At 37.0% G+C, this 12,329-nt stretch overlaps 1 protein-coding gene across 24 annotated transcripts in view; it reads left to right on the top strand.

The window, feature by feature from the left end:
• Positions 1-12,329, top strand: part of SWT1 (SWT1 RNA endoribonuclease homolog) — a 135,988-nt gene that overhangs the window by 28,976 nt on the left and 94,683 nt on the right. For all 24 annotated transcript variants that reach the window (XM_055110507.2, XM_055110460.2, XM_055110473.2 and 21 more), the window contains exon 10: positions 4,528-4,621. In XM_055110507.2, the coding sequence (XP_054966482.1) occupies positions 4,528-4,621 (94 nt within the window). The remainder of the gene's footprint in view (positions 1-4,527; positions 4,622-12,329) is intronic.

Raw genomic sequence — 12,329 nt, 5'->3', positions numbered from 1 at the left:
GATCAACCTGGGTTTACAGCATAACCTGGGGAAAGTTAAAGGTGAAGAAACTGAATAAATGAAATGAGAGGAAATAAATTCCACGTCATAAAATGGTTGTGAAGATTGGTTGAGTTAATATATTAAACTAATAGCTTATGGTTCAGAATAGGCAGTAATTCTCTTGTGTCCTCATTATATGAAAAGCTTATGCAGATTGATAAGACTCATCTATCTTTTTTTTAATATCTGATTTATTTTTATCACTTCTAAGTTTAGAAAGTTACTCTCTCCCAACCCACTAGGAAGATTCACAGCACTGCATGGCTTTAAGACTATGAATTGGTAACTTTGTAGAAGAGCAGTATTTAGCAATGTGCTTGAATAAGCCTAAGGATAATAATTGTCTTTCTAGAAATGTATCCAAAAAAAGTGAGAGATGCAGGCAGTGATTTATATAAATAGTGTTCATTATAGCATTATTTATGTAACAAAAAAATTAGAATCAACCTGTATAACATTGGGAGAAGTTACATACATTGCTATAGCCACAGGAGGGGACACTATATTTGGAAAAACATTAATGACATATAATTTTAAATAAAAACAAACATAAGATTAAAAAATATGTGAAGTATAATTCTAAATTTATTTAATTATATACTGATTAATGATGAATAGAGGTGATATTTACCTGATGGGTTTATCAGTTATTTTAATTTTCTTTATATTTTCTGTATTTTCCAGATTTTTAATTACCTTTTTTTTTTTTAAGATGGAGTCTCGCTCCCGTCACGCAGGCTGGAGTGCAGTGGCATGATCTCAGCTCACTGCAACCTCCACCTCCCGGGTTCAAGTGATTCTCCTTCCTCAGCCTCCCAAGTAGCTGGGATTACAGGTTTGCCCCACCATGCCTGGCTAATTTTTGTATTTTTAGTAGAGATAGGGTTTCACCATGTTGGCCAGGCTGGTCTCTAACTCCTGACCTTAGGTGATCCACCCGCCTTGGCCTCCCAAAGTGCTAAGATTACAGGCGTGAGCCACCGCGCCCAGCTTTTTTTTTTTTTTTTTTTTTTTTAAAGAGTCTTCGTTTGTCACCCAGGCTGGAGTGCAATGGTGTAATCTTAGCTCACTGCAACCTCCACCTCCTAGCTCCACCTTCAAGAGCTTCTCGTGCCTCAGCCTCCTAGAGTAGCTGAGATTACAGGTGTGAGCCACCATACCCAGCTGATTTTTGTATTTTTAGTAGAGATGGGGTTTTGTCATGTTGGCCAGGCTGGTCTCGAACTCCTGACCTCAGGTGATCCACCTGCCTCAGCCTCCCTCGGCTTACAGGCGTGAGCCACGGTGCCTGGCTAATAAAATTATATATTTTTTATAATAAGGTAAAAATAATTAAAGGTAATAAATAGTTATCTGCCACTCCCCCAATCAGACATTTGTTCTGTATTTTTATATTTTTCATTGTATTTTTATTGATTCATTTGTTTGCCAAGTATTTGTACCAGACACTGTTCCAAGTGTTGGCCCTGTAACAGTGAATAAGAAAGATAAACCCTACTGTTGAGGAGGTTAAATTCTATTAGATATTAAACATCTTAATAACTATGATTTATATAGAATTTATTTATTCTGTATGTGAGTGAGGTCATTGATGTTGAGGTGCCATTTAAGCTGAATCTTTCTAAATTTTTTTTTATTTTTTTGAGATGGAGTTTTGCTCTTGTTGCCCAGGCTGGAGTGCAATGGCGTGATCTCAGCTCACTGCAATCTCTTGCCTCCCGGCCTCAAGTGTGCGATTCTACTGCCTCAGCCTCCTGAGTAGCTGGGATTACAGGCATGTGCCACCATGCCCGGCTAATTTTTTAAGATATTTTTAGTAGAGATGGGGTTTCACCATGTTGGTCAGGCTGGTCTCGATCTCCTGACCTCAGGTGATCTGCCTGCCTCGGCTTCCCAGAGTGCTGGGATTACAGGTGTGAGCCACCGCACCTTGCCAAGCTGAATCTTAAGTAATAAATACATGGTACTTTTAAGCATTCACTATTGCCATACACTGGGCTAAATACTTTATATACATTTTCATTTACTCCTCATGATTAAAAACTTCACCCAAGGATACATACCTAGTAAGTGGGAAAACAAGGATACATAACCAGACTGGTCTGTTTCCGGAGTCTTTATTTTGTTCATTTTATTTTGTTCACATGTACAGGTGCTCAAAAGTATTTATTAAATAACTAAAGATTTCATGAATAGTCTTACAGTTGATTTTTCTGCTCCATATATCTTAGAAAAAGTGGTATTACTGATAATCTTGAGTTTGATACTGTTACAGCAGTGCACTGTTACTTTTAAGCCTCCTTTTATCTGCTGAATTGAATTGTTTAACTAATGATTTTGAGTTACACATTTTGCATTATTCATGGCATTTACCCTCTGAATTTAAGGAAAATTGACTACTGTGATATATGTCTGTCTGGCTCACTGGTCATCTGATCAAGAAATTTAATCACATCTTCCTCACACTCATGTCCTGACATAGTTGAGCTCTGTCTAGATTTCACCAATATGAACTCCTAAAGAGTTTGTCTTTGCATATCCATCTGCTTAGCATGGCACAAATTAAGCCGTATATAAGTATTTATTGCATGAACGAATGAGTTTTCTAATTTGAAGGATTAGAGGACTAAGTAATATAGGCCAGAAGTTGAGAGAAAAATGATTATAAACTGGGAATAAGGTTGAGATGAATTGGCTGGTATGTCTTAAATTTTAATGTATAAGAGACAGGCCAAGACCTTAAATTATGATCTGGGTCCAGGCTTCAAAGATTCTTACCCAGAAATATATTTGGGGTATGGTCCTGCGTTCTGTGTTATTAATAAGTCTAGGGAGTTCTCAGGTAGGTAGTTTATGGACTTGTGGGAAACATTATCTTTGGTCCAATTTCTACACATTACATTATTATTATTATTTTATTCTTAATTTTTTTAGAGACAAGGTCTCACCCTGTCACCCAGGCTGGAGTGCAGTGGCACGATCATAGCTCACTGTAGGCTTGAACTCCTGAGCTCAAGTGGTCCTCCCTCCTCGGCGTCCTGAGTAGCTGGGACTATATGACTACAGGAGTGTGCCACCGAGCCTGGATAATTTTCTTGTTTTTTTTGTAGAGGCAGAGTCTCGCCATGTTGCCCAGGCTGATCTTGGAATCCTGACTTTAAGCAATCCCACTGCCTCAGCCTCTCAAAATGTTGGGATCACAGGCACCACCCACCTGGCCTGCATTAATTTTATAAAAACTGAATTTTTGCTACATGTTTTGATGCTTAGAGAATGCCAGAGGGTACCCTGTCAGCAGCTGATTAACATTTGTTAGGAATTACTTCTTGTGTTACCTTCCTAGGGCCCATATTTCTTTCTCCTGTATACCTCTAATTGCATTGCTTTAGAGATTAAGGAAGAGCACACACAGGAAACTAGTTTAGCTGCGGTAGAACAGTTGCTTATTAGTTCACAGACTTCTTAAGCTGAGAAAATGTTAAGTTACTTATAATCTGTAAGTGACTGAATTGATATTAGGATTCGTGGTTTTTGGTTTCTAGTCTGACATTTTAGCCTTCTGATCACATTTCTTTCCTTTGAGTTTACTAATAGCCATATCCTAGACCATTTTAATAGCGAACTAACCACATTAAATCCACAACTGTATGCTATGTAAATTCTAGATTCAGAGTTTTAAAAAAATTATTTTCTTGTCTTTTTATGTAAAAAGTTTTCTTTCTTTTATACGTACATAAATATATATGAAATACATATATTTCTTATATATGTATATATAAATACATATATACTTTTTTTTTTTTGAGGTGGAGTCTCACTCTGTTGCCCAGCCTGGAGTGCAGTGGCGGGATCTCAGCTCACTGCAACCTCTGCCTCCCAGGTTCAACTGATTCTCCTGCCTCAGATTCCCAGTAGCTGGGATTACAGGCACCTGTCACAACGCCTGGCTAATTTTTGTATTTTTAGTAGAGACAGGGTTTTACCATGTTAGCCAGGCCGGTCTCGAACTCCTGACCTCAAGTGATCTGCACACCTCGGCCTCCCAAAGTGCTGGGATTACAGGCGTGAGCCACTGTGCCCAGCTGAGATGTATTTTTTAATAGAGTTTTTGAGAGTAGTTTTAGTTTCACGGGAAAATTGCACAAAAGACATCAAGATTTCCCACATACTTCCTGCCCCCACACAAGCATAGCTTCCCCATTATCAGTATCCTTCACTGGAGTGGTACCTTTGTTATAGTTGATGAACCTCCATTTGACATCATTATCACTCTGAGTACATAGTTTACATTAGGTTCACTCTTGGTGTTGTACACTCTGTGGATTTGGACAAATGTATAATGACGTGTGTCCACCATCATAGTATCATACCTTAACTACCTTAAATCTCTTAGATATTTTTGTTTTGTAAATACAGCCTAGATTATTTCTGTGGCACCCACATTTCTAGTGTACTTACTGACTGTTGCCTTTACTAAATTTGCAGATGGATTGAGTGATGAGAACAATGATGATCGAGTACTAAAATGCTGTCTCCAGCACCAGGAATTATTCCCTTGTTCTTTTGTTATTCTGTGCACGTGAGTTTCATAGTCATTTGACTTTTTATTTTTAAAAAATAAACCAAATAATTTAAAAAAATCATACGGTATCCAGCATACCAAGGATCAAAAACATACATAATTTTCCAAATCTGCCAGTAAGCATACCCACTTGTATCTGACAGTCTTATAATGTGTGAGCACTAGAGGAATGAGATCTCAACTAGATGAAGTTTCATTTCAGTTTAATTTTTATACGATTCAGAAAACTTGAAAAAGCAGGGGAAAAGGCAACTTAATATCCCTCCAAAATTGTTTAAAAATCAGAATCTGACAGGATGAGACAAGAAATTTATTTACTTACATATTGGTGAGGTGGAGATAAGGTAGTTTATGTTGGAGTTGTGTGCTGGGTGCCTATTACAGAGTTAGACTGCCTGGCTTGGAGTCCTGATCTATCATTTATCAGCATTGTGACCCTGGACAAGTTCCTTAACTTAGTTTCCTCATGTGAAATAAACAGGAATAATAATATTACCTGCCTCATGAGATTATTGTATTTAATCTGTTAATATATGTAAATGACTTAGAATAGTGCCTAATATATAGTAAGATCTCAGTAAGTTTTCTCCCTCCTTCTCCCTTCCCCCTGCTTCTTCCCTCCCTACTAATATTTCCATAACTTAGTTCAAAGATAAAACTAAGATAATGCTAAACAAAATTTTATTCATCATGTATGAGAAAAGGTTCTGAAGGGACAGAAGAGCAATTTTAATTTGCAGTTTTTTTTTAATCAGTCTACATCATGCTTTGAAACTTGCAGTTTTAATCTGTATTTTATTCACTGCAAAATGGAGTTTTTACAGTTTCATGATCATGCTCAAATTCTTTCTGTGAAATGGAGCTACTATAGAAATCGTTAGCCCTGACATGTTTCTTGGAAACATTCTAGTCAGTGTTATTATTTTAGCTATCTTCAAAGATAATGTGATTCCTTTTGCTATTAAAGGAAATATTGGAGCTTTCTATCTATGAGTTTTAAATTATATTTTGATCTAGGACATATTACTTTGGAGTTTGTTGAAGGCTGAAATAGAATTAATAATATATAAATCATTTTGAATTTGAGATAAATTCGAGAAGTAATTCTTTGTTATGTAATTATTTTTTTAGTTCAGCTTAGAATGAAAATTAAATTGACAAAACTTTATCTAAATTCTCCATTATTTGTACATTCACTGCTTTTTTTGGGATTAACAGATATACTATTTTTTAGCGACTGAAAATTTATAGCCAAACGTTGCTTTTAATTCTGACATAGTCGTGTTCAAAGTGGTGAGCCTGTTTTTCTCTCTCTCTTTTTTTGGTTGGTTTGTATGCATTTTCTTTAAATAGTGATAATCCTGTGTATTGTATAAGTCATACCTACTATTGTGAGGACATATTTATATTACTTAAAATGGATGATGATAATGTCAATTGATAGTGATAGTAATCAGAAAAACTTTTATAACACTTATATACTATGCATCATTCTAAGTGCTTACATTTACAATCATAAGTCTGGACCAGCAATACAATTAATATCTCCAATCCATATTGCTTTTCTAAACTCCAGGCTAATATATTCAACTATTTATTTGATATCTCTTGGATGTTTCATAGACATCTGAAACCTATCATCTCCATAAATGAACTCTTGAGTTTTTCTTCTCAACTCTTCTACACCTGAATAAAAAGGGTCACCTCCTACCCATTTGCTAAAGCCAGAAACCAGGGAGTAAATTTTGATACCTGCCTTTTCTTCATGATCTATATACAGTGAATTAGCCAGTCCTGTGTGGTCTTCTTTAATTGTATTTTTTAGAAACAGGGTCTTGCTATGTTGCCCAGGCTGCTCTCAAACTCCTGGGCTCAAGTGATCCTCCTTCCTCAGCCCCTGAGTAGCTGAGGAAATGCACAAATCTAAACTATACAATGTTGACAAATGGATGCACTGGTGTAGCTCACATCCTGTTAATATAGAGAACACGTCTATAATGCCTCTCTTTTTTGTTTTTGTTTTTGTTTTTTTTTTTGAGACAGAGTCTCACTCTGTCACCCAGGCTGGAGTGCAGTGGCGCCATCTCGGCTAACTGCAGTCTCTGCCTCTTGGGTTCAAGCGATTCTCCTGTCTCAGCCTCCCAAGAAGCTGGGATTACAGGTGAGTGCCACCACGCCTGACTAATTTTTGTATTTTTAGTAGAGATGGGGTTTCGCCATATTGGTCAGGCTGGTCTCAAACTCCTGACCTCAGATGATCCGGCCACCTCGGCCTCCCAAAGTGCTGGAATTACATGTATGAGCCACCGCGCCTGGCCCAGAAAGTACTCTCTTGCCTTTTTGTGCTCTTTTTTTCTTGTTTCTTAAGGTGGAAACTTAGATCACTTATTTGGTACCGCTATAACTGTCCTCTAAGCACTTCTGCAGTTGTATCCCACAAATTTTAATATGTTGTGTTTTCATTTTCGTTCTATTCAATATACTTTATAATTTCCCTTGTGACTCTTTCTCTGACCCATAGGTTATTTAGATGTTTGTTGCCTAATTCTAAGTATTTGCAAAATTTTCAGATACTTGTTTTGTTTTTTTTACTGAATTGTAGTTTAATTTCTTTGTGAATTGAGAACATAATTTACATGATTTCTGTTCTTTTAAATTTGTTAAAGTTTGTTTTGTGGCTAAGAATATGGTCTGTTTTAGTGAATGTTTTCTGTGTATTTGAACAGAATGTGTATTCTGCCCTTATGGGTGGAGTATTCTATAAATTTCAATTAGGTCAGGTTGGTTGATAGTATTCTTCAGGTCTTCTATAACCTTACTGGCCTACTTTTTCTTTTCTTTTTTTTTTTTTTTTCCTGAGATGGAGTCTCACTCGGTCGCCCAGGCTGGAGTGAAGTGGTGCAATCTTGGCTCACTGCAGCCTCTGCCTCCCGGGTTCAAGCAATTCTCCTGCCTTAGCCTCCAGAGTAGCTGGGACTACAGTTGCAGGCTGCCATGCCTGGATAATTTTTGTATTTTTAGTAGAGACAGGGTTTCACCATGTTGGCCAGGATGATCTTGATCTCCTGACCTCGTGATCCTCCCATCTTGGCCTCCCAAAGTGCTGGGATTACAGGCATGAGCCACCTTGCCAAGGCTGGTTGCCTACTTTTTCTGTGATCACTGTGAAAGGAGTATTGAAGTCTCCAACTGTAATTGTGGATTTGTCTATTTCTCCTTTCAGTTCTATTTGTTTTGCTTCGTGTATTGTGAAAGCCACTGAAGCTATGGCTTTCTGTTGTGGTAAAGGCATTGATGAATTGGAGAATTCTCTCAGGCAAAAAGATAGAAACTTGTAGTGAGATGCATATACATCTAAGATTGTTTATGCTTGTCTTCTTGGAGAATTGCTTCTTTTATAATTATATAATGTCCTTTTTAGTTCTGACATCATTCCTGGTTCTAAAGTCTTCTTTGTCTAGTATGAATGCAACTATTCCAGCTTTCTTTTGCTTAATATTTATGTGGTGTATCTTTTTGTATCCTTTTACTTTTAGCCCCTCTACGCCTGTATATTTAAAGTAAGTTTCTTGTAGACATCATATAGTTGGTTCTTTTTTGACCAATCTGACAATTTCTGTCTTTTAACTGTTAAGTTTAGACCATACACATTTAATTTGTTGGATTAAAATCTACCATTTTGCAAATAATTTTCTATTTGTTTTGTTCCATCTGTGCTTTTCTTCCTTTTTCTCTTTTCGATTAATTGTGCATTTTTAATGATACCATTTTGTCCCCATTATTTACTTATTTATACTTTTTTGAAAAAACTTCTTATGGTTGTTTTAGTGTTTACAATATACATCTTTACTTATTAAAGTCTACCTTCAAATATTATACTGCTTCACAGGTACCATAAGGATATTGCTGTTGTATATATTGTCCCATAGCTCTTGGATACTTAAAAAAAAAAAAGTCTTTTATTATCTTTTTGTTTCAGTTTGGGTACTTTCTTTTGACTTCCCTTCAAGTTTGTTGATTCTTTCCTTGCCTTTGTCAAATCTATTGACAAGCCTGTTCAAGGCATTCTGCATTTTTGTTACTGTGTTTTTTATTGCTAGCATTTCCATTTTATTCTTATGGTTTTCATCTCTGTGAAACTGCTTGATTTCCCTTTCACCTTTTCCATTAGAACCTTTAACATATTAATAAAAATTACTTTAAATTTGCTGTCAGATAACTTCAGTATCTGTGTTGTATTCAAGTCTACTTCTGTTGATTACTTTGACTCTTGGCAGTATGTTGTTTTTCTCTGGGCATACTTTATATGCAGATTTTGGGGCTCACTTGCTCTGTGGTTTCTTTTCTTCAGTTTCTCCCTTAACTTTCTTTTTATTATTATTATTATACTTTCAGTTCTGGGATACATATGCAGAACGTGCAGGTTTGTTACATAGGTATACACGTGCCATGGTGATTTGCTGCACCCATCAACCTGTCATCTGCATTAAGTATTTCTCCTAATGCTATCCTTCCCCTATCCCTCAACCACCCGACAGGCCCCGGTGTGTGGTGTTCCCCTCCCTGTGTCCATGTGTTCTCATTGTTCAACTCCCACTTAAGAGTGAGGACATGCAGTGTGTGGTTTTCTGTTCCTGTGTTAGATTGCTGAGGATGATGGCTTCCAGTGTCATCCATGTCCCTGCAAAGGACATGAACTCATCTTTTTTTATAGCTGCATATATTCCATGGTGTATATGTGCCACATTTTCTTAATCCAGTCTATCACTGATGGACATTTGGGTTGGTTCCAAGTCTTTGCTATTGTGAATAGTGCCGCAATAAACATATGTGTGCATGTGTCTTTATAGTAGCATGACTTATAATCCTTTGGGTATGTACCCAGTAATGGGATGGCTGGGTCAAATGGTATTTCTGGTTCTAGATGCATGAGGAATCGCCACACTGTTTTCCACAGTGGTGAACTAATTTACACTCCCACCAACAGTGTGAAAGTGTTCCTATTTCTCCACATTCTCTCCAGCATCTGTTGTTTCTTGACTTTTTAATGATTGCCATTCTAACTGGCATGAGATGGTATCTCATTGTGGTTTTGATTTGCATTTCTCTAATGACCAGTAATGATGAGCCTTTTTCCATGTGTTTGTTGACGCATAAACGTCTTCTTTTAAGAAGTGTCTGTTCATATCATTTGCCCACTTGTTGATGGGGTTGTTTTTTTCTTGTAAATTTGTTTAAGGTCTTTGTCGATTCTGGATATTAGCCCTTTGTCAAATGATAGGTTGCAAAAATTTTCTCACATTCTGTAGGTTGCTTGTTAACCCTGATGGTAGTTTCTTTTGCTGTGCAGAAGCTCTTTAGTTTAATTAGATCCCATTTGTCAGTTTTGGCTTTTGTTGCCATTGCTTTTGGTGTTTTAGTCATGAAGTCTTTGCCCATGCCTATGTCCTGAATGGTATTGCCTAGGTTTTCTTCTAGGGTTTTTATGGTTTTAGGTCTTACGTTTAAGTTTTTAATCCATCTTGAGTTAATTTTTGTGTAAGGTGTAAGGAAGGGTTCCAGTTTCAGTCTTCTGCATATGGCTAGCCAGTTTTCCCAACACCATTTATTATATAGGGAATCCTTTCCCCATTGCTTGTTTTTGTCAGGTTTGTCAAAGATCACATGGTTGTAGATGTTATTTCTGAGGCCTCTGTTCTGTTCCATTGGTCTATATCTCTGTTTTGGTACCAGTACCATACTGTTTTTGTTACTGTGGCCTTGTAGTAGAGTTTGAAGTCAGGTAATGTGATGCCTCCAGCTTTGTTCTCTTTGCTTAGGATTGTCTTGGCTATACGGGCTCTTTCTTCTTTCCATATGAAATTTAAAGTAGTTTTTCTAGTTCTGTGAAGAAAGCCAATGGTAGCTTGATCAGGATAGCATTGAATCAATAAATTACTTTGGGCATTGTGGCCATTTTCACAATACTGATTCTTCCTATCCATGAGCATGGAATGTTTTTCCATTTGTTTGTGTCCTCTCTTATTTCCTTGAGCAGTGGTTTGTAGTTCTTCTTAAAGAGGTCCTTCGCATCCCTTGTAAGTTGTATTCCTAGATATTTTATTGTCTTTGTAGCAATTGTGAATGGGAGTTCACTCATGATTTGGTTTGCTGTTTGTCATTTATTGGTGTATAGGAATGCCTGTGATTTTTGCACATTGATTTTGTATCCTGAGACTTTAGAAAATATTTATATATTTAGAAAATATGCAATCATGTCATCTGCAAATAGAGACAATTTGACTTCTTCTCTTCGTATTTGAGTACCCTTTCTTTCTTTCTGTTTTCTGATTGCCCTGGCCAGAACTTCCCGTACTATGTTGAATAGGAGTGGAGAGAGAGGGCATCCTTGTTTTGTGCCAGTTTTCAAAGGCAAAGCTTCCAGCTTTTGCCCATTCAGTGTGGTATTGGCTGTGGGTTTGTCATAAATAGCTCTTAATATTTTGAGATACATTCCATCTCAAACTCGTTCCACCGAGTTTATTGAGAGTTTTTAGCATGAAGGGGTGTTGAATTTTACTGAAGGCCTTTTCTGCATCTATTGAGATAATCATGTGGTTTTTGTCATTGGTTCTGTTTATGTGATGGATTACATTGATTGATTTGCATATGTTGAAGCAGCCTTGCATCCCAGGGATGAAGCTGACTTGATCATGGTGGATAAGCTTTTTGATGTGCTGCTGGATTCGGTTTGTTAGTATTTTATTGAGGATTTTTGCATCAATGTTCATCAGGGATATTTGTCTGAAATTTTCTTTTTTGTTGCATCTCTGCCAGGTTTTGGTATCAGGATGATGCTGGCCTCATGCGTTAGGGAGGAGTCCCTCTTTTTCTATTGTTTGTAATAGTTTCAGAAGGAATGGTGCCAGCTTCTCTTTGTTCCTCTAGTAGAATTTGGCTGTGAATCCATCTGGTCCTGGACTTTTTTGGTTGGTAGGCTATTAATTGCTGCCTCAATTTCAGAACTTGTTGTTGGTCTATTCAGGGATTCAGCTTCTTCCTGATTTAGACTTGGGAGGGTGTATGTGTCCAGGAATTTCTCCATTTTTTCTAGATTTTCTAGTTTATTTGTGTAAAGGTGTTTATAGTATTCTCTGATGGTAGTTTGTATTTCTGTGGGACGGGTGGTGATATCCCCTTTATCATTTTTTTATTGTCTCTCTTTTCTTCTTTATTAGTCTGGCTAGCAGTCTGTTTTGTTGATCTTTCAAAAAACCAGCTCCTGGATTCATTGAGTTTTTGAAGGGTTTTTTGTGTCTCTATCTCCTTCAGTTCTGCTGTGATCTTAGTTATTTCTTTTCTTCTGCTAGCTTTTGAATTTGTTTGCTCTTGTTTCTCTATGTCTTTTAATTGTGATGTTAGGGTGTCAATTTTAGATCTTTCCTGCTTTCTCTTGTGTGCTTTTAGTGCTATAAATTTCCCTCTAAACACTGCTTTAGCTGTGTCCCAGAGATTCTGTAACATTGTGTCTTTGTTCTCACTGGTTTCAAAGAGCTTATTTATTTCTGCCTTCATTTCGTTATTTACCCGGTAGTCATTCAGGAGCAGGTTGTTCAGTTTCCATGATGTTGTGTGGTTTTGAGTGAGTTTCTTAATCCTGAGTTCTAATTTGATTACATTGTGGTCTGAGAGACTTGTTTATTATGATTTACATTCTTTTGCATTT

The sequence above is a fragment of the Pan paniscus genome, chromosome 1 (assembly GCF_029289425.2).
Source record: "Pan paniscus chromosome 1, NHGRI_mPanPan1-v2.0_pri, whole genome shotgun sequence".
NCBI classification, from domain to species: domain Eukaryota; kingdom Metazoa; phylum Chordata; class Mammalia; order Primates; family Hominidae; genus Pan; species Pan paniscus.
The sequence above is the reverse complement of the archived record's forward strand: the minus strand, read 5'-3'. Positions and strand labels throughout refer to the sequence as shown.